General features: G+C 52.6%; 1 protein-coding gene across 1 annotated transcript in view; it reads right to left on the reverse strand.

The window, feature by feature from the left end:
• Positions 1-911: 911 nt before the first annotated feature.
• LOC142254417 (transmembrane protein 263-B-like) overlaps positions 912-23,154 on the reverse strand; it is a 187,258-nt gene continuing 165,015 nt past the window's right edge. The window contains exon 3 of the mRNA XM_075325461.1: positions 912-1,522. Coding sequence (XP_075181576.1) covers positions 1,236-1,522 — 287 coding nt within the window. The 3' untranslated portion in view covers positions 912-1,235. The remainder of the gene's footprint in view (positions 1,523-23,154) is intronic.

Genomic DNA, 23,154 nt, shown 5'->3' on the forward strand with positions numbered 1-23,154 from the left:
TCTTGTAGTGAGAGATCCCCACCCCTCACTTCCTGTAGAGACAGATCCCCGCCCCCCCACTTCCTGTAGTGACAGATCCCCGCCCCCCACTTCCTATAGACAAGTCCCTGCTCCCAACTACTATAGAGACCAAGCCCCATCCGCCACTTCCTGTAGACAAAGCCTTGACTAATCTAGAGACAAAGGCCCGTCCCCACTTATTGTAGAGAGAAACCCTCACACTTCCTGTAAATAAAGCCCCGCCCCCACTTACTGTTGAGACAAAGCTCCACTCCCACTTACTGTAAAGCCCAGTCCAACTTACTATAAAGCCCAGTCCCACTTACTATAAAGCCCCGCCCTTGCTTACTGTAGATAAAGCCCCACCTCCACTTACTGTAGATAAAGCCCTGCCCCACTTTACTATAAAGCCCCGCCTCCGCTTACTGTAGATAAAGCCCCACCTCCGCTTACTGTAGATAAAGCCCCACCTCCGCTTACTGTAGAGAAAGCCCCGCCCCCGCTTCCTATGTCCATGCTCTGGAGCCCTTCGCTTGCATTGTATGTGGCTGCAGGTCGCTTCCCCTTAAGAGTGACTGATTTTACCTACTGGACTTGCAGAGCTCCCCACTGGGTTCTGGGAAAGGGGGACGTCTAAATTATCAAACATCTATTGGTCCATGGTCGGACTTTACAGGTCCTGAGCACAACCCGATATGGTGGCCATGCTGTCAATGCCACTGCAGCCGCTAATATTGCTGCTTCATATTATAGGACCCTCGATTGTAAAAGACAGATACAATCATCAATCACGCAGTCCCCATAAATCCTATATATCTGTTAGGACTGGGAAACGTGGGCAGTTACTGGTGCCTTTGGCTGGGACGACGGCAAGGCAATAGAGGCCTAAGACCAGCTCACAACACACAGAATTGCTTGATGTAAATACATTTCTTGTACAACGCTGTGGAACATGTCGGTGCTATATACATAATGGGTCATCAATAAATATGACAATGCTTTGCTCTAGTACAATTATGTCCTGATCTACAATGTCCGCCGCTGACTTATTGGTTCTGGGGTTGCATTGATTTTTGCTTCTGCTGTGTTGGAGGTTTGGAGGACCCGCTCTTCGTCATGTCCGGACATACTACAGGTGATCGAGTGCTCACAACCGGGACCGGACCATGGTGGAGACGGGCGCTCCTCCGGACGTGCAGGTCAATAGAGGAGACTGCGAGAAATAAGTCATTGAGTTAATCAAACTTGTCCTTTTTCTTGGGCACAAAGGACACTTTGCTGGCAACAGCAGATCCGACAGCCCCAACTCCGCCAGTCACCACTGACACTCCGCCTTTAACCAGTCCCACACCGGCAGCCGGCACGCTGGTCACCGCCGTCTTCGTCAGCTCCAAGCTCCTACTTCCCACCCAAGCAACTCCTCCGAGGGTGGCTCCAACAGCGCCTCTGGTCATTGAGTATAGTCCTCCGGTGACTCTCCAGATGACACCTGCCGGTGGGTCGGGGTGGTCCTTCAGAGAATCTGGGAAGGAGAAAAGGAAAAACATCATAATTAGCCAAATATGCAAGCAAATGTCTGGTTGATCGCTGTGAGGAATATTGTGAGGAATATGGCCTTCATACACGCCAGTCAACTGCCACTTTTCATACAATGCCTTGCGAAAGTATTCGGCCCCCTTGAATTTTTCAACCTATTCCCACATTTCAGGCTTGAAACATAAAGATAAAAAAAATGAAATTAACGGTGAAGAAACAAGTGGACACAATTGTGAAGGTGAATCTATTTATTTATTTATTTTTTATTATTTATATTTATTGCTTATTTTAAACCTTTTTTAAAAATAAATAACTTAAAATTGGGGCGTGCAATATTATTCATCCCCTTTACTTTCAGTGCAGCAAACTCACTCCAGAAGGTGATTGAGGATCTCTGAATGATCCAATGTTGTCCTAAATGACTGATGATGATAAATATAATCCCCTGTGTGTAATCAAGTCTCCGTATAAATGCCCCTGCTCTGTGATAGTCTCAGTGTTCTGTATAAAGCACAGAGAGCATCATGAAGACCAAGGAACACAACAGGCAGGTCCGTGATACTGTTGTGGAGAAGTTTAAAGCCGGATTTAGTTACAAAAAGATTTCCACAACTTTAAACATCCCAAGAAGCCCTGTGCAAGCGATCATATTGAAATGGAAGGAGAATCATACCACTGCAAATCTACCAAGACCCGGCCTCCATCCAAACTATCATCTCACACAAGGAGAAGACTGATCAGAGATGCAGCCAAGAGGCCCATGATCCCTCTGGATGATCTGCAGAGATCTACAGCTGAGGTGGGAGAGTCTGTCCATAGCACAACAATCAGTCATACACTGCACAAATCTGGACTTTATTGAAGAGTGGCAAGAAGAAAGCCATTTCTCAAGATATCCATAAAAAGTGTTGTTTAAAGTTTGCCACAAGCCGCCGGAGACACCAAACATGTGGAAGAAGGTGCTCTGCTCAGAGGAAACCAAAATCCAACTATTTGGGCACAATGCCAAACGATATGTTTGGCGTAAAAGCAACACAGCTCATCACCCTGCACACACCATCCCCACTGTCAAACATGGTGGTGGCAGCATCATGGTTTGGGCCTGCTTTTCTTCAGCAGGGACAGGGAAGATGGATAAAATTGATGGGAAGATGGATGGAGCCAAATACAGGACCATTCTTGAAGAAAACCTGTGGAGTCTGCAAAAGACCAGAGACTGGGACGGAGATTTGTCTTCCAACAAGACAATGATCCCAAACATAAAGCAAAATCTACAATGGAATGGTTTACAAATAAACGTATCCAGGTGTTAGAATGGCCAAGTCACAGTCCAGAACTGAACCCAATCGAGAATCTGTGGAAAGAGCTGAAAACTGCTGTTCACAAACGCCTCCATCCAACCTCACTCAGCTCCAGCTGTTTACAAAGGAAGAATGGGCGAGAATTTCACCTCTCCATGTGCAAAACTGATAGACACATACCCCAAGAGACTGCAGCTGTAATCGTAGCAAGAGGGGGCGCTACAAAGGATTCACTTACAGGGGATGAATAATATTGCACACCCAATTTTCAGTTATTTATTTTTTAAAAATGTTTAAAATGAGCAATAAATTTTGTTCAACTTCACAATTGTGTCCACTTGTTGTTGATTCTTCACCAGAACATTAAAATGTTTATCTTTATGTTTGAAGCCTGAAATGTGGGCAAAGGTTGACAAATTCAAGGGGGGGCGAATATTTTCGCAAGGCACTGTATTTACACACATCCTGCCCTGCAGCAAGAAGTCACCAAGACCCAGTCACCAAATGGCAGGTGACAAAGTTAATTTAAATTAAGGGAGCAATGGTGGCCTCAACAAGCCCCCTGCTGACACAGTAATTCAGCTAGGGAAGTGGGCAGGCTTCAAAGGCATTTTGCAGTCAGTCTGGCTCCAGGGAAAAGTTGCAATATTGGGGAATGTGTAGCTCCCACAAATAAGGCAGTCATATTTCCGGCTCCCTGACAGCAAGATGCACGTCACACATATTTTTCCTTAATAGTGGGATGTGTGTATCAGCACATAATTAATAACTCACCGAGGGAAGCAAACAGACCCATCATGTTTCATAGCTATGGATAGATCAAATCATAACTAGAAATATGATTGTCATATCTTCCACATGGGACATTCAGTGGCAGAGATATGGGTAGAACTGCCAATTAATAACTTTCTGGAAACTGAAGGCACAGCCCATGTCCAGCCAGTCATAGGTCACAAGGGAGTGGTATATGGGAGGTATGTAGGTTCATAAAAATCAGAGCGGACATTTTGAGGGTGTCTTTTCTCTGGGAGGTCACTTCATTTAACGTGTGGGAGAGTCCCAAGGAAACCAGTGGCTCCACAGCAACTCCCATGTGCTGAGCCAGCACCAGGCCTAATCATAAGGAACAAGGTAACTGATCCATCTGTGTATCTGCTTGCAACCATAACTTATCTGTAACTGTACTACTGACATATCTGTAAATCCCATCTTGTAAATAGTGTATTATCTAGTGTGCCATTAAGGCGATTAAATATACAATTTAATCCTGGGTTGTTCTTTTATCTCAATCCACGAATCCCATGTCCATGAGCTCAGTTTAGTATCACACACTACCTGGGCTGGTTTCTGGCCCGTTATAGTCCTGCTAACAGACCAGGTCTATATCTAACGAGGAACTGGTTGCAGTCTACTGGACTGGCCAAGAGAATCCTGTTTCACGGGGGGCTAGTGAAAAGGATCTGTCGGTGTTGTGAGCGAGTGAGGTGCTGCGCCGGAGGTTGCACGGCCTGCTCTGTCTCCCTCCCAGTGCCCGCGTGGAAAGGGGGTGGCAGTGTTACACTGCGGCAAGCGGACCTTATGTACCACTTGGGGGCGCGAAACGTTGCGTGTCGACGGAAGTGACGAGGTCCTATCGTGTGGCTCCGACATATTAGAGACGTCGCAAGGGTAGGGTTGCAAGGTTCGGTTTCGTCACAGATTGAGAGGTCGACGAACGAGCAGAGGGATGTCTGCGTGACCCCTCCGGATGGTTTGTGACAATCGCCAATTGTCTTCTCCTCTCAGAGGTTTCTCATATCATCACAGATGCTTGATGCTCCCACCAAGTATGAAGGCTTCTTACAAAGTTGCACACGAGTATTAGAGCTGGTTTAGACTAACAATCTGCACCAAAACTCAACCGAAATTGACCAAGATGAGCAGCAGTTTCGGTGTTTCCATCTTGTGCAAATCGACGGTCATTTGACGGTTTGATCAGTCTAAATGGACCAAAAGCCCATGAATAATTCCAAAATAATGCCACCAAATAAAAAGTAAACTGTCCTCAATAACTAGTATACGACCCCTAACATGAACCCCGACAGTTACTGCCCGATGGGTTGGTTGGGTTTTGCGTGCACCTGGTGTCCTGGCTTTCCAGTTGGGATCTCAGTACTAATCCGTCATTATTTATTCTTTACTTTTCAGTAAGTAAATCACGCTAAGGACGCAACTATTCAAAATCCCTGTCATCCGGCTAATGTGTACCTGATCAATAAGACAGCCCGGCGTTGTGTGCTAATGGCTTCATTCACGAACGCCAATGATCAATGGCAAAAAGACATTTGTCCTGGATGTCTGACCCGTGGAAGATCAATCACCGCTGATATGTTGTGGTGCAGTGATGCATTACTGGTAAGTAACGGCCACATATCTATCTAATAAGGCTTATGGGTCACTTTAATGGGATGACGGCCATTAGCGGGTATCCAGCATCGGATCAAAGTAAGAAATGTGTCTCTGTTTAGCAAAAGGTTCAAAGAATTGCTATGGTCTTGTAAGAGCCTTTTAAGATCAAAACAAAATCATACAAGGGCATGTACCTCGATTGCAATCAGAATATGGAGTCCGGAGGACCTATAGAGTAATTTTAAAAAGTGTAGATCGCCATAGGCTCGTGGAAGACATCAACCGAGAGCATTCAATGCCTCACGGGAGAGAAGAGCTTCTCGTAAGAGATCTCGGGATGAGATGGTGCCCAATTGAACGAGTGAAAAATGGGGCATTGGGGGGCTTGGCCCACAAAGGGGGACGCGGTTATGGAAAAAAATCAATCAAACTCTCATCTGCTCTTGCACCCATCCTGGATGTCTAAGAAACTGGCGCATGCGAAGGGGAACGTTGAGGTCTCTCATGACCAATTTTTCATCTATGGACTGTTCTGGACAGAAGAAACCTGACTTTACAATGTAAAAATGGCGCAGAACTTCTCACAAGGGCATGTTAGTAAGCTCCCTACCATCATGCTACACATTGTAATCCACAGGCCTCTCCAAAATATTTGTTGGTGCCCACCAGTTCCTCTGATATCTGAGCTATCGCAGCCACTGGTGGTCTCACATGAAAACTACTACTGGAGTATAGGAAGCTATAGTTTAAAAAAAAAAAAAGGAGAACCACATATTTGTGCACCACAAGCTTCCAGGCTTGGTAGGATGACCAAGGGTGGTTTGTACGCCACCTCTCCATCTCTTCCAGGCTTGGTAGGATGGCCAAGGGTGGTTTGTACGCCACCTCTCCATCTCTTCCAGGCTTGGTAAAATGGCCAAGGGTGGTTTGTGCACCACCTCTCCATCTATCTTGGGCTCGGTACGATGGCCAAGGGTGATTTGTGCACCACCTCTCCATCTCTTCCAGGCTTGGTAGAATAGCCAAGGGTGGTTTGTGCACCAACTCTCCATCCCTTCGAGGCTGGTAGGGTGGCCACGGGTGGTTTGTGCACCACCTCTCCATCTCTTCCAGGCTTGGTAGGATGGCCAAGGGTGGTTTGTGCACCAGCTCTCCATCTCTTCTGGACTTTGTAGGAGGGCCATGGGTGATTTGTGCACCAGCTCTCCATCTCTTCCAGGCTTGGTAAAATGGCCAAGGGTGGTTTGTGCACCACCTCTCCATCTATCTTGGGCTCGGTACGATGGCCAAGGGTGATTTGTGCACCACCTCTCCATCTCTTCCAGGCTTGGTAGAATGGCCAAGGGTGGTTTGTGCACCAACTCTCCATCCCTTCGAGGCTGGTAGGATGGCCACGGGTGGTTTGTGCACCACCTCTCCATCTCTGCCAGGCTTGGTAGGATGGCCAAGGGTGGTTTGTGCACCAACTCTCCATCTTTTCTGGGCTCGGTAGGATGGCCACGGGTGGTTTGTGCACCACCTCTCCATCTCTTCCAGGCTTGGTAGGATGGCCAAGGGTGGTTTGTGCACCAACTCTCCATCTTTTCCGGGCTCGGTAGGATAGCCACGGGTGGTGCTGATAGAGCAAAAGCCCAGGTCGTAATTATCTCCTGATTGACCTCTTGCTGATTTTCTTAGGTGGTCTCTGGCAGTCACATCTAAGCACAGAACGTCTAATAAATGTCTAAGATCAAAATATCCCTTTAATGTCGACTTAATCTTTGAGAAACCAGGAACATAGTCTGTCATTAAAGTGGAAATAAAATTAAAAGATGAAAATGAAAACAGACGTTATGAAGCTTCACGTGAGGAGCGTGCGCTCACACAAATGGATATTTCTTAGAAATTCACGGAACTTCAAAGCGCTCGCTGCCTGTGCCGACCGGAGCTACAAAGATGATGTTGGTGGCAAAGCGCGATGTAATTCTGACAGCGGGGAAATACTTTGATAATGAAGCTGATAAGCTCTGCGGGGGCACGGGGCGCCTTTCAAAGGGGGAATTAAGAGCAGAAAGAAGAGTAAAATGGAAATTATTACAGGGAAATTCCAAATTTTCAGAAAGACTGAAACGCCCTGAATGTTACGATGCACCGCCAGCAATGGGTCTCCGGCGCCGAAATTAAGAGCTTCGTATATGGATAGGTTATCAGCCCTTATTCACTCCGGTGATGCCGGGTGTCGGACCTCCACTAATCTGACATTTATGATGGTGTGATAGTAAAGCCTCGAGTCTCAGTTTCCCCCACAGCACCCCCACAGGAGACCTGAGGTATTACATGACGCTCATGCAGATCAATGTGCTGTGTAATACAGGACTGGACAGCTCCTCCAGAGCAAGAGACTGTCTCGTCAGCAGATTATATCCTTATTTTAACTACCGTATTTTTCATTTTATAAGATGCACCCCAAATTTAGAGATTTATTTAAAAAAAAAAAAAAAAGGTAAAAAAGAAAATATGGGGTCCGTTTTATAATTCGGTGGGGTCTTACAGGAGGTGGCCAGCAGCAGTGGTGGAGCGGGGTCACAGGAGGCAGGGGAGGTGCTGGAGTACAGCGATGCTGCAGGCGGTGCAGAGGGGGGCATAGATGTTCACTGCGGACTGCGCTGCTCTGTGCTGTGGCAGCCGGCGCTGCTCTGTGCTGGGGCAGCCGGGGTCTGCTCTGTGCTGGGGCAGCCGGGGTCTGCTCTGTGCTGGGGCAGCCGGGGTCTGCTCTGTGCTGGGGCAGCCGGGGTCTGCTCTGTGCTGGGGCAGCCGGGGTCTGCTCTGTGCTGGGGCAGCCGGGGTCTGCTCTGTGCTGGGGCAGCCGGGGTCTGCTCTGTGCTGGGGCAGCCGGGGTCTGCTCTGTGCTGGGGCAGCCGGGGTCTGCTCTGTGCTGGGGCAGCCGGGGTCTGCTCTGTGCTGGGGCAGCCGGGGTCTGCTCTGTGCTGGGGCAGCCGGGGTCTGCTCTGTGCTGGGGCAGCCGGGGTCTGCTCTGTGCTGGGGCAGCCAGGGTCTGCTCTGTGCTGTGGCAGCCGGCGCTGCTCTGTGCTGGGGCAGCCGGGGTCTGCTCTGTGCTGGGGCAGCCGGGGTCTGCTCTGTGCTGTCGCAGCCGGCGCTGCTCTGTGCTCGGGCAGCAGGGGTCTGCTCTGTGCTGGGGCGGCCGGCGCTGCTCTGTGCTGGGGCAGCCGGGGTCTGCTCTGTGCTGGGGCGGCCGGCGCTGCTCTGTGCTGGGGCGGCCGGGGTCTGCTCTGTGCTGGGGTGGCCGGTGCTGCTCTGTGCTGGGGCGGCCGGTGCTGCTTTGTGCTGGGGCGGCCGGCGCTGCTCTGTGCTGGGGCAGCCGGGGTCTGCTCTGTGCTGGGGCGGCCGGTGCTGCTCTGTGCTGGGGCGGCCGGGGTCTGCTCTGTGCTGGGGCGGCCGGTGCTGCTCTGTGCTGGGGCGGCCGGTGCTGCTCTGTGCTGGGGAGGCCGGTGCTGCTCTGTGCTGGGGAGGCCGGGGTCTGCTCTGTGCTGGGGAGGCCGGGGTCTGCTCTGTGCTGGGGCAGCCGGGGTCTGCTCTGTGCTGGGGAGGCCGGGGTCTGCTCTGTGCTGGGGAGGCCGGGGTCTGCTCTGTGCTGGGGAGGCCGGGGTTTGCTCTGTGCTGGGGCGGCCGGTGTCTGCGCTGTGCTGGGGCGGCCGGTGTCTGCTCTGTGCTGGGGCGGCCGGGGTCTGCTCTGTGCTGGGGCAGCCGGGGTCTGCTCTGTGCTGGGGCGGCCGGCGCTGCTCTGTGCTGGGGCAGCCGGGGTCTGCTCTGTGCTGGGGCGGCCGGGGTCTGCTCTGTGCTGGGGCGGCCGGCGCTGCTCTGTGCTGGGGCGGCCGGCGCTGCTCTGTGCTGTGGCAGCTGGCGCTGCTCTATGCTGGGGCAGGCGGCGCTGCTCTGTGCTGTGGCAGCTGGCGCTGCTCTATGCTGGGGCGGCCGGCGCTGCTCTGTGCTGGTGCTCACTGTGGGCTATGAGGCACTGGCCATTCTGAAGATGTCGGCGGTGTGGGCTTTAAAGAAATGGCAGCCGGAGTTGGCGCGTGCGCAGATGAGTGCTTGAGCCGAGAGCTCTATCTCGAACGTGCCAACTCTACGCACCATTATTTGAAACCCTTACCGCCGACATCTTTAGAATGGTCCGTGCCTCGCTGCCCGCCACAGAGCGCAGCACCCGCAGCAAAGTGAACAGCATTGCCCCTGCCTCTTGCGACCGCTCGCCACCACCCCCCGGTAAGCTACATTCGGATTTTAAGATGCACCCCACATTTTCCTCCCAAATTTTTGAGAGGAAAAGTATGTCTTATAATCCGAAAAATATGGTAATTTTTTTTTCTTAATTTGGGAATGTAAAAATTATTTTTTTGTAACTGGTCCACCCCTTTATCCCAGGACTGGCCGAGACCACTGTGAGTGCATGGACCCCGCTCTCTATGGAGGCCAATAAACCTCATCAGTGTCACATCCATTCTCGTCACATTAGTCCTTCTCCTTTATTCCCGTTCTGCAGGATACTGCCTGGTAAACAGCGCCGGGCTCCGTAGCTGCAGAGGCCGGTGACCCTGTGTACTCCACACGGTGCTACCTTCATGCACTACCTAGTAATTAAGTCTGAAAATATCACTGCTGCTGCGATGCTGCTGGAGGATCAGAGACTTGACTGTGGGAGGAATGTATGTCAGTAAAAGCGGCTGTAGCCGGGCGGTGTGCACCGAAACGCTCCGGCAGGTGCCACCTCCTGCACGCACTGCTTGACCCAGCAATTTCACTGCTGCCTCGTCTTACAAAGAACCATTTCACAGCCGATGTGTCTGTGCCGGAGCCGCGGTGCGCAGCCACCACGCAGACAAACATCTGTAAAGACAGCAGAAATCCAATCCGACTGCTCGTCTTGTGCGGGTAGAGGCCAAGATCTGAGGATGTAGACGAGCAGCTCCGCAGTATTAGTGAAGTCAATCATGGCGTATATTATATGCTGGACCTATTTTATTTAGGACTGGCTGATGAAATGGAACCTGGAGCACTGGTTCTCCTTTACGGCATTCATATGTCTTTGTAAGGCATAAGTATAGGGGTTACTTTTATGGAACAACCCTTTAAGCCTATATGATGTATACATCTGCCATGAACGTTGGGATATTACTACTCCATGATGAATATATACGTCATGCCGATCAGGCAGGAATGGAAATACAGAGCTGTGCACACAGATCTAGTGAGACCACCGATCCAGTGAGACCACCGATCCAGTGAGACCACCGATCCAGTGAGACCACCGATCCAGTGAGACCACCGATCCAGTGAGACCACCGATCCAGTGAGGCCAACGATCTTCCAGTGTAACCCTGCAGATGCTGCTGCCAACAGTGACCGAGGCATCTAAACGGTTAGATAAAACGAGAGGGAGATCTGTCTGTCAACCCATGTGATCCAACGTGACGACAATGGGGCAAACAATGACCCTGTCCCCTATGGCTGCTCCTCTTCGTCCTGTTAGACCCAGCCAGAAGCTCCATCGATACGATAGTGTATAAAAAAAGAAAACCAAACTGTTTAAAAAAAAGAACAATACCAACAAAAAAAATATTCCAGGTTTATAACAAAGGCATAGAAATGGAAAAGATGGCATCTGGCGTCAGATTGGGGCATCTCCATACGTGGCCGTCTCCTGCTTATTCACACTCAGCTGACGTAGGTCATGTTGGGAATTATGGAGACTGAGAATATAGCAATGAATTTCTGTGCCATCACTAAAAACAAAATGAATTCAGAGTCCCCAGACGGGGAGGAGAAGAAACACCGAGTCAAAGTGTTGCCTATTTTTGCCCATTGTCTACGGTTCATCCATCTGATCATCGAGCAAAGGAAAGTCGACACGCACCAGCCAACAATATCCAATAACGAAGCATGGGAACCAAAAGCAGGAAGATCCCCGATTCTCACAATATCCACCCACCGAAGAGCGGCGGCAACAGCCAGTGAATCCATTCCAATGTGTGGACCGTTACTTGTGGCTGAGTCCAGCTGACGAAGGCCACGCTGCGGGTAAGGGTAGAACATCTTGCCTTTTGTAACAATGCCATCCTCACTGGATGGCACCGCTAAGGGGTACTTTGCACGTTGTGACATCGCTACTGCGATATCGTCGGGGTCAAATCGAAAGTGACGCACATCTGGCGCCGGTAACGACATTGCAACGTGTAAAGCCTAGATGCGCTGATAAACGATCGCAAAAGCGTCGTAAATCGGTGATCTGTGTAGTGTCGGTCATTTTCATAATGTCGCACCAATAGGAGATACGATGTTGTTCCTCGTTCCTGCGGCAGCACACATCGCTGTGTGTGAAGCCGCAGGAGCGAGGAACATCTTACCTGCGTCCCGGCCGCCAATGAGGAAGGAAGGAGGTGGGCGGGATGTTTACGTCCCGCTCATCTCCGCCCCTCCGCTTCTATTGGACGGCTGCCGTGTGACGTCGCTGTGACGCCGCACGACACGCCCCCTTAGGAAGGAGGCGGGTCGCCGGCCAGAGCGACGTCACAGGGCAGGTAAGTGCACGTGAAGCTGCCGTAGCGATAATGTTCGCTACGGCAGCCATCACAAGATATCGCATGTGCGACGGGGGCGGGGACTATCGCGCTCGGCATCACTAGCATCGGCTAGCGATGTCATAGCATGCAAAGTACCCCTAACTCTTCTTTGGTTGGAAGATGACAAGAAGCTCCGGAGGATTGCCAAAGAGGTGGCGCAACATGGACTAAACTCTGGAACCGATGGAGACAAACTTAAAAGGGGTTTCTCCCTTATAAAACAACAAACCACACTGTACTCCCCTTCCCAGGATTTACCATCAAGTCTCCTCTGCTGTTCCTGGTGTATGGTATTAGTAGCGGTGCTGAAATCACCTCGAAAACCAGTGAGCTCAGCGGCTCTGCCAGTGTAGCCAAAATGCACCGCTCGGAGCCACTGAGCTTACTGATTGGCTAAAATGATGTCGACGGGACTTCAGCACTGCCGCTAATGCCAGGAAGCAGATGCGGAGACTTTACGGTGGACCCCAAGAAGGTGAGTACAGCATAACTAGTTGCTTTATAATAAACTGCAGCCAGTGGAGAAATTTAATTGGAAGTGGAAAACCCCTCTGTCTACATGATAGATAAGAAATGTGTAAATGTGGAGGTCCAGCTGCTGAGACATCCTTTTGTGAATGGACCAGTACTGAGCATGTGCGACCACCGCTCCAATGGACAATGTATGAAGCAGTGATCGCACATGCCCAGTACGATTCCGACATACGTGATTTTGGGAAACCCGTTCCATTGATTAGTTGAGGTCATAGAAGTAGAGCACTCAGCAGTCACACACCTATCACCTATGATGTGATTAGGTGACATGTGTTGGTATGTAGCACAAATGTCTTGAAGACCAAGTCTACGAGACAATATTGTACACGGGAAGATACCATGACATTGCACCCTGCTGTTCCCATGAGAATAATAGAAATGGACTCCTAATTGTCACACGCAAAAATGAGAATGCAGGGGACCTCATCCAACCGTAGAGGTCGGGACGTCCCAAAGGCAATAATACTGGTGACCAAAGATTGTTCTAGTGGTGCTGGATGGCAAAACCCATCATGGACAGCCATCATCTACAGGCAATATTCCAAAAATAGAAGCTCTTCCTGCTTGTTCCACAAATAAAACTTACCTTGGAGGGAAGGGGTATAGTTACACAAATAAAGGGGGGAAGGGGGGAAACATTTTATTTTTTAAAACAAAGTTTCAGCCTCAGAAATTCAGCTTTTTTTTAATACTCAGCAAATACTTGGACTGAAGATATTAATGCTAATGTTTATCTTTGGCTTCCAGGTTTACTCCACAAACTGCGGATTGGTTTGAACAAAATAAGACGAGAGTAATTGTCAGGTGCTCCCCTCACCCCTCCAAAAACTACACGGAACTAAATGACCTAGATAATGAAGGATGACTGTGGAGGGGAAGGTCCCCTACTGACACCAACAGTTGGCGAGACATCTGCCCTTCCTTGGCCAACACCATGTGGTGCTGTAGATTCCATAGATTTTGCCGGTGGGACATCAGCAGTAAATAGGATCTTTGATTTATAACATTCTCCAATATTTCTTGCTTTATGACTTCAGTCTTTTCTGAAGAGTAAAAGCTTTTGCGATCGGCCCCCACCATGGAGAAAATCCCACCAACGCATCAGAACGGGCACAAAATAAAGCCACATTACCCATCCGGGGAGGTCTCTCTTTGGAACTCCGGTCACTCTTCACGTAGAGGAGATATTTCACTTCCCGATATTATACGATCAGTTTGCCCTTCTCCTGCCTCAAGATGACGACTTTGTTCTTGTTAATTTGATCAGTACATTGCAATGTTTTGGATAATTGGGTTGTTTCAGTGCTAAGACCTCGGCACAGTAGATAAGACCTTCCCTACAGAGAGAAGAACTTGAAGATCCTGAGACACAGGGCAAAATCTATAATAACCTAGCTATAGTGCAATTGTCACTGATGTTCCTTAATGCTAAAAGCCTAACCATACCACCGCCCCCCTCCCCCCCAGAACACCCCACAAAACTTGCTATATACCGGGAACACCCCACAAGATTTACCATATACCGGGAACACTCCACAAGACCTCCCGTACACCGGGAACACCCCACAAGACCCACTGTATACTGGGAACACCCCAGAAGACCCGCCATATACCGCAAACACGCCACAAGACCTGCCGTATACCGGCAACACCCCATGAGACCTGCTGTATACTGGCAACACCCCACAAGGCCTGCCGTACACCTGGAACACCCCACAAGACCGGTCATATACCGGGAACACTCCACAAGACCCGCAGTATAAATCGGGAAAACCCCACAAGACCGGCCGTAAACTGGGAACAGCCAACAAGACCCTCCATATACCGGGAACAGTCAACAAGACCAGCCATATACTGGCAACACCCCACAAGACCCTCCATATACCGGGAACAGCCAACAAGACCAGCCATATACTGGCAACACCCCACAAGACTCTCCATATACCGGGAACAGCCAAAAAGACCTGCCGTATACTGGGAACATCCCACAAGACCTGCCGTATACTGGGAACATCCCACAAGACCCCACCGTCTACTGGGAACACCCCACAAGACCCTCCATATACCAAGAACAGCCAACAAGACTCAACGTACACCGGGAACACCCCACAAGACCGGCTGTATACTAGGAATATCCCACAAGACCGGCCATATACCGGGAACACCCCACAAGACTGGCCGTATACCGGAAACACCCTACAAGACCTGCCGTATACTGGTAACATCCCACAAGACCCTCCGTTTACCAGGAACACCTGTATTTCGAGCCCCTCGAACCTCAGAACTGGTTGCGATGTTCATTCCTTACCCCTATAGCTATGTAATGGGATAAGTGATAAAGTTAAAGAATAAAATGTTCTAAGAAGATAAATGTGCGTTAATTTAGATCATAGAACTCTTTTTGGTTGACATCAACAAATAATGTGAATTTCAGCTGTCGCCATACTGTCCGGCCCCCGGCCTCTCTCTGCGGCGGGTCCCGGGCACTGGAAATGCCTCAACACTACCAATTAGATAACAACAAATGGCTGGTATTGTGGGCTCCGCATAATGTGACAGAATGATGTATGTGGCGAAAGAATCATGCAGGGCATTCGACAGCCTCCTCCGTCACTCCAGAACCAGACGTCCCACTACCGGCACGGAGCAGACATTGTCAGAACTGGTGAGAGACACAATCTGTCACCATTTACAGCCATGCTGGGGCCAGGACACAGCTCCATTCCTACATGTATAATAACCTCGGCATCCGTGCAGAAGAGCAATTTGTGGTTAAAAAAAAATGGAAGAAAAGCGAGAATAGAGGATGATGAAGATTGCAGCGGAATAATAATAGCCACGCTGGAGAATTCATCTAGAATAATAGATTTTTATAATGTGTCCCATCGGATTGAAGTTCACAGACGTCGGGGTTGATGCATGTCCTGTGCGGGGATATGGGATGAAGGAAGACGGCTGCCAAACAGTGCACAAAACTATCCGGCTACTCCAACGGCACCAAAAAACACCCAACATAGCGTTGGTTTAGGTGCCCACATATTGGTGTCCTTTAGTGTCCTCGGTATGTGGTTTGCTCCAGGGTTTGGCTGCCCGTAATGCAAGGCATAACTAGGAGACCACCTGGTGTTGGAGGTCGGCTTTACCCACGGGACAGAACGAATCGCCCCTTCTTTTTGCCTTCAGTTGCGCCATTTTCTTAGTAATAGTCTCGAGTTGAGCTCTGCGTGACATATCCCTGGTCATCCTCCAGCCATTGCGTGCCAAAAAATTGAATAATTTCCAACCTTACTGCCAACTTGACGGTCAACTTGTATCAGTCAATCCAAGGTTAAAGGAGCGAAGTGCCTGTTACTGCACCCGCAGGTTCCGGATCCTGGGTCCTCAACGCAGAGCTCTACTCTAATACATGTATATATTGCTGTATTATCACGTGTTAGGAAGGAAATAAGTCGTCTTTTTCTCCTTAGAAGAGAGTACAAAGTGATAGTTTAGAGGTGCAGTTACCTGGCTGTACAGGGTCAGACACAAGCCGGCCCCCGCAGGTCCCGGCAGCTGTACAGGGTCAGACACAAGCCGCCCCCGCAGGTCCTGGCAGCTGTACAGGGTCATACACAAGCCACCCCCGCAGGTCCTGGCAGGAGTACAGGGTGAGACAAGCCGGCCCCGCAGGTCCTGGCAGCTGTACAGGGTCAGACACAAGCCGGCCCCCGCAGGTCCTGGCAGCTGTACAGGGTCAGACACAAGCCGCCCCCGCAGGTCCTGGCAGCTGTACAGGGTCAGACACAAGCCGCCCCCGCAGGTCCTGGCAGCTGTACAGGGTCAGACACAAGCCGCCCCCGCAGGTCCTGGCAGCTGTACAGGGTCATACACAAGCCGCTCCCGCAGGTCCTGGCAGCTGTACAGGGTCAGACACAAGCCGCCCCCGCAGGTCCTGGCAGCTGTACAGGGTCAGACACAAGCCGCCCCCGCAGGTCCTGGCAGCTGTACAGGATCAGACACAAGCCGCCCCCGCAGGTCCTGACAGGAGTACAGGGTCAGACAAGCCGGCCCCGCAGGTCCTGGCAGGAGTACAGGGTCAGACAAGCCGGCCCCGCAGGTCCTGGCAGGAGTACAGGGTCAGACAAGCCGGCCCCGCAGGTCCTGGCAGCTGTACAGGGTCAGACACAAGCCGGCCCCCGCAGGTCCTGGCAGCTGTACAGGGTCAGACACAAGCCGCCCCCGCAGGTCCTGGCAGGAGTACAGGGTCAGACACAAGCCGGCCCTGCAGGTCCTGGCAGCTGTACAGGGTCAGACACAAGCCGGCCCCCGCAGGTCCTGGCAGCTTTACAGGGTCAGACACAAGCCGGCCCCGCAGGTCCTGGCAGCTTTACAGGGTCAGACACAAGCCGGCCCCCGCAGGTCCTGGCAGCTTTACAGGGTCAGACACAAGCCGCCCCCGCAGGTCCTGGCAGCTGTACAGGGTCAGACACAAGCCGCCCCCGCAGGTCCTGGCAGCTGTACAGGGTCAGACACAAGCCGCCCCCGCAGGTCCTAGCAGCTGTACAGGGTCAGACACAAGCCGCCCCCGCAGGTCCTGGCAGCTGTACAGGGTCAGACACAAGCCGCCCCCGCAGGTCCTGGCAGCTGTACAGGGTCAGACACAAGCCGCCCCCGCAGGTCCTGGCAGCTGTACAGGGTCAGACACAAGCCGCCCCCGCAGGTCCTGGCAGGAGTACAGGGTCAGACAAGCCGGCCCCGCAGGTCCTGGCAGGAGTACAGGGTCAGACAAGCCGGCCCCGCAGGTCCTGGCAGCTGTACAGGGTCAGACACAAGCCGGCCCCCGCAGGTCCTGGCAGCTGTACAGGGTCAGACACAAGCCGGCCCCCGCAGGTCCTGGCAGCTGTACAGGGTCAGACACAAGCCGCCCCCGCAGGTCCTGGCAGGAGTACAGGGTCAGACACAAGCCGGCCCTGCAGGTCCTGGCAGCTGTACAGGGTCAGACACAAGCCGGCCCCCGCAGGTCCTGGCAGCTTTACAGGGTCAGACACAAGCCGGCCCCGCAGGTCCTGGCAGCTTTACAGGGTCAGACACAAGCCGGCCCCGCAGGTCCTGGCAGCTGTACAGGGTCAGACACAAGCCGGCCCCCGCAGGTCCTGGCAGCTGTACAGGGTCAGACACAAGCCGCCCCCGCAGGTCCTGGCAGCTGTACAGGGTCAGACACAAGCCGCCCCCGCAGGTCCTGGCAGCTGTACAGGGTCAGACACAAGCCGCCCCCGCAGGTCCTGGCAGCTGTACAGGGTCAGACACAAGCCGCCCCCGCAGGTCCTGGCAGCTGTACAGGGTCAGACACGAGCCGCCCCCGCAGGTCCTGGCAGCTGTACAGGGTCAGACACAAGCCGCCCCCGCAGGTCCTGGCAGCTGTACAGGGTCAGACACAAGCCATCCCCGCAGGTCCTGGCAGCTGTACAGGGTCAGACACAAGCCGCCCCCGCAGGTCCTGGGAGCTGTACAGGGTCAGACACAAGCCGCCGCCGCAGGTCCTGGCAGCTGTACAGAGTCAGACAAAAGCCGCCCCCGCAGGTCCTGGCAGCTGTACAGGGTCAGACACAAGCCGCCCCCGCAGGTCCTGGCGGAGCGTCACATTGGAGAGGTAATATAGCAATTTTTTGGCTGAGCAGTATAACAACATGGCAGACTGTGAGTGCGGCGGTCCGGCTCATGATACATCACATCAGCTATGGGGTAAGACACAAGCGGACAACCGACATCCCATCCACCATGGGCAGAGAAGAGCAACAAGAATAGATCCAAAACCTGAAAATCTGGAAATGGTGATAAATCGATTTGTGTCAAATCAAGTTCGCTTTGAATTGAAAAAAAAAATGTTGTCCCCCTGCACCCACCCCAATGTGTTGTTTTTTTGCTATTTGTATCTCACAAGTGGATTAATAAGGCTCAAGAGGAAAATAAATACAAACAAGCATATACTCTCTAGTGATAAGCGGGCACTACCATGCTCGGGTGCTCTATACTCGTAACTAATGATGAGCGGGCACTACCATGCTCGGGTGCTCAGTACTGGTAACTAGTGATGAGTGGGCACTACCATGCTCGGGTGCTCAGTACTCGTAACTAGTGATGAGCGGGCACTACCATGCTCGGGTGCTCAGTACTCGTAACTAGTGATGAGCGGGCACTACCATGCTCGGGTGCTCAGTATTGGTAACTAGTGATGAGCGGGCACTACCATGCTCGGGTGCTCAGTACTGGTAACTAGTGATGAGCGGGCACTACCATGCTCGGGTGCTCTGTACTCGTAACTAGTGATGAGCGGGCACTACCATGCTCGGGTGCTCAGTACTAGTAACTAGTGATGAGTGGGCACTACCATGCTCGGGTGCTCAGTACTGGTAACTAGTGATGAGTGGGCACTACCATGCTCGGGTGCTCAGTACTGGTAACTAGTGATGAGTGGGCACTACCATGCTCGGGTGCTCAGTACTGGTAACTAGTGATGAGTGGGCACTACCATGCTCGGGTGCTCAGTACTGGTAACTAGTGATGAGTGGGCACTACCATGCTCGGGTGCTCAGTACTGGTAACTAGTGATGAGTGGGCACTACCATGCTCGGGTGCTCAGTACTCATTACTTCTATCTCCATCCAGCAGGCGTCAGGCCGTCAATGTCACGTGTGGTCACCTGGGGTGTGGGGTGCGTCAACGACAGGAGTGGTGGAAATTGAATTAAGAAAGAAAACACAATATAAAAGCCGATCGTTCAATTCACACAAAATATATTCTATTTCTACTGAATATGCGTTCAGATTTGAATTTTGGGCGTTTCACTAAATCGTAGGGCCCAGGAGTGGAGGTTCGGGGCCCCAGGAGTGGAGGTTCGGGGCCCCAGGAGTGGAGGTTCGGGGCCCCAGGAGCGGAGGTTCGGGGCCCCAGGAGCGGAGGTTCGGGGCCCCCTGGAGCGGAGGTTCGGGGCCCCCTGGAGCGGAGGTTCGGGGCCCCCTGGAGCGGAGGTTCGGGGCCCCAGGAGCGGAGGTTCGGGGCCCCAGGAGCGGAGGTTTGGGCCCCAGGAGCGGAGGTTCGGGGCCCCCTGGAGCGGAGGTTCGGGGCCCCTGGAGCGGAGGTTCGGGCCCCAGGAGCGGAGGTTCGGGCCCCCAGGAGCGGAGGTTCGGGCCCCCAGGAGCGGAGGTTCGGGGCCCCAGGAGCGGAGGTCCGGGGCCCCAGGAGCGGAGGTTCGGGGCCCCAGGAGCGGAGGTTCGGGGCCCCAGGAGCGGAGGTTCGGGTCCCAGGAGCGGAGGTTCGGGGCCCCAGGAGCGGAGGTTCGGGCCCCAGGAGCGGAGGTTCGGGCCCCAGGAGCGGAGGTTCGGGGCCCCAGGAGCGGAGGTTCGGGGCCCCAGGAGCGGAGGTTCGGGCCCCAGGAGCGGAGGTCCGGGTCACAGGAGCGGAGGTTCGGGGCCCCAGGAGCGGAGGTTCGGGGCCCCAGGAGCGGAGGTTCGGGGCCCCAGGAGCGGAGGTTCGGGGCCCCAGGAGCGGAGGTTCGGGGCCCCAGGAGCGGAGGTTCGGGCCCCAGGAGTGGAGGTTCGGGCCCCAGGAGCGGAGGTTCGGGCCCCAGGAGCGGAGGTCCGGGTCACAGGAGCGGAGGTTCAGGGCCCCAGGAGCGGAGGTTCGGGGCCCCAGGAGCGGAGGTTCGGGGCCCCAGGAGCGGAGGTTCGGGGCCCCAGGAGCGGAGGTTCGGGCCCCAGGAGCGGAGGTTCGGGGCCCCAGGAGCGGAGGTTCGGGGCCCCAGGAGCGGAGGTTCGGGCCCCAGGAGCGGAGGTTTGGGGCCCCAGGAGCGGAGGTTCGGGCCCCAGGAGCGGAGGTTCGGGCCCCAGGAGCGGAGGTTCGGGCCCCAGGAGCGGAGGTTCGGGCCCCAGGAGCGGAGGTTCGGGCCCCAGGAGCGGAGGTTCAGGCGCGGTCTGCGCAGCACTCACAGTGGGTTTTATTAGATTTAAGCAATTCATTAACAACAAGTAGAAAATCCAGCATAGTGTGGATTGTTATTTTTTATATAAGTGCACGGTGTTCGGATTACTCTAGAAATCTCCTCTCGGTGACTTCTAATATTCGGGATTATATCCCCTCTCAGGGGTTCACCAGCAGGAAAAACTTTAGAAAATCTGTTTCTCTGCAGTGAAGGGGTTAAAGAGCCGTCTGTATTCCGGGCCCGTTCCTCTTACGCCTGGTTCCTTTTTAGCTTATTCTGCGCCAACCGTTGCCATGGAAACAGCTATTTTCCTGTGGTGTATCCCCCACCCCCCCGCAGCGCTGTCCCTGGCAGTGGCTCCCTGAGGATTTCTGTCAGGCCTCCGGGGCTCTGAAAAATACAACAGGGTCTGAGGGGTCCGTGTGTGAGAACGACGAGGCCGCGGTGGAGGGAGAACCAGATCCGGACTTAGCGGAGGACGGATGAAAAGTTCACGTTTCCGGGCCCCGTGCGAATCACAGAGGAGGGAAGGGCAGGGGTGTACGGGTTACCACGGCGAATTCATGAACAAGCACTGAATACATTAGCTTTACATAGGACTGCACATAACGCTGCTGTATACAGCGACCGTACCCCAACACTGCACCCCAAACACCATCAGCTCTGCTACATCTGCCCACAGAACACTACACACGGTCAGAGGACAGAAATGGATTCTGTGCAGTTACAGGGTCTGGTCCCGGGGGGCTCGGAGTCGTGTATAATGGGAGGCAAATGACCGTTCATCGTCAAAGTCAAACTGATCCCACAAAGCGGAAGCTACAAGGGTCCGCCATGTCTGGTGCTGAAGATCGAGATTTCCCCTCACTGGAGCTACGAGACCGCAACCGATCCATGATAACAGCCCAGAGCGTCATCCTCCTCCTCCACCAAATGTACAGGGGGCACAATGCAGCCGGGGGGTAACGTCCTCCGTCACCAAACCCAGGCTCCTCCATCAGGGTGAAGGCCTCATATGATTTACAGTGAGGGCTATATAGGCGGGTATACAGCAGGGGCCGGATGTTATATAGTAGAGCAGTATAATGGGGCCGGAGAGTATATACCTGGAGCAATGGGGCTGGATGTTATATACCGGGGGGCAATATGTTATATACCGGGGGGCAATGGGACCAGGTGTTATATACCGGGGGGCAATATGTTATATACCGGGGGGCAATGGGGCCAGGTGTTATACCCATGAGGTAAAAAATTATACAATGTGGCTGGATGTTATATATCGGGGGGCAATGGGGATGGATATTATACACATGGGCCAAATATTATACAAGGGGTGTCAGATGGTTATATACTGGGGGGGAATGGGGCTGGATGTTATATACCGGGGGGCAATGGGGCCAGGTGTTATATAATGGGGGGCAATGGGGCCAGACGTTATACCCACGAGGTCAAATATTATACAATGCGGCCGGATGTTATACATTGGGGGGCAATGGTGCTGGATGTTATATACCGGGGGGCAATATGTTATATACCGGGGACAATGGGGCTGGATGTTATATACCGGGGGGCAATATGTTATATACCGGGGACAATGGGGCTGGATGTTATATACCAGAGGGCAATGGGGCCAGATGTTATACAAGGGGTGTCAGATGGTTATATACTGGGGGGGGAATGGGGCCGGATGTTATACAGTAGAGGGGCAATGGCGCCAGACTGTATATACCAGGGGGCAATGGCACTGGATGTTATACACCATAGTGTATCTTTCAGGCAATACTTTCTTCTGGAGCTTGCGGACACCATTACATAGTTGGTGATGGCTGCCCTGGGGGATTTGGATAGGACCTTAGCTGCCATTGAAACCCCTCAGCATAGACCCTTATAGGCACCATTGCTATAAATAACACATACTAGGTGGGGGGGAGGGGGGCTATTACAGGTTTTGCATTAGGGGTCTCTGGTCTGGGACTATGAATCCCATGCATGTGGTCAGATTCGGATCCCTGTGCAGTCAGGCCGCTGTATATATACCGATATCACATAGTATATACAGGCATATGCTGCCGCCCGTGAAGGGAAGGCAAGTGCTGAGATTTTCTGCTTCTTTCACGTGTATCAAAGCTAAAGTTCTGCAATTAGGCTCCTGTGAGTGACAGCACAGCGGCCGCGTTCGTCAGAATCCCGCACTTGGCCCGTTCGGGGGGAGCGCTCTCCTGGCTGTTGGGGTTGGCAGTTGTGAGATTGGTAACTCTTGCTTCATGCCTGGGGAAGCTGGCGAGGGTGGCAGGGCAGCCTCATTAAGTGAGCCTGCAGTGGGTACCTGTCTTGTCAGGATGACTGATGAGTGCCGGTTCCCTTGAGCGGTGGCTTGACGTACGCCATGATGGATGCCTGTTATACAAACTCACTTGCTGAGGGCTGAAGCAGAATGAGGGGAAGCTTAATAAACAAGAGGAGCCAAGATGGATCCTACGGAGATGAAGGCGGCATGGCCACTGCTGGTGCGAGCCTTCATCAGAGACGCAGCAATCAGTACACATCTACATAATTAGGCTCCTCGTTTAGATTAACCCTTGACGGGTCTTCAGAAAACCTCTCAGCTGCAAAACTAAACATAACCGCTCGCATATACTCGTAAGCGTATCAACATGTAGAATTGATGATATTTTGACAGCACCTCACTTCATGACCAATGCTAGAAGACAAAATGTGTCTTGATTTCTCCAACACCCAAGCTTTGGTCTGAGTGCCCCCATGGAAAGGCTGAAGGGTGGAATTTCATGGGTTATTAATGCTGATTGGCCAGGATTAC

This window comes from Anomaloglossus baeobatrachus, chromosome 10 (genome assembly GCF_048569485.1).
Source record: "Anomaloglossus baeobatrachus isolate aAnoBae1 chromosome 10, aAnoBae1.hap1, whole genome shotgun sequence".
NCBI lineage: Eukaryota > Metazoa > Chordata > Amphibia > Anura > Aromobatidae > Anomaloglossus > Anomaloglossus baeobatrachus.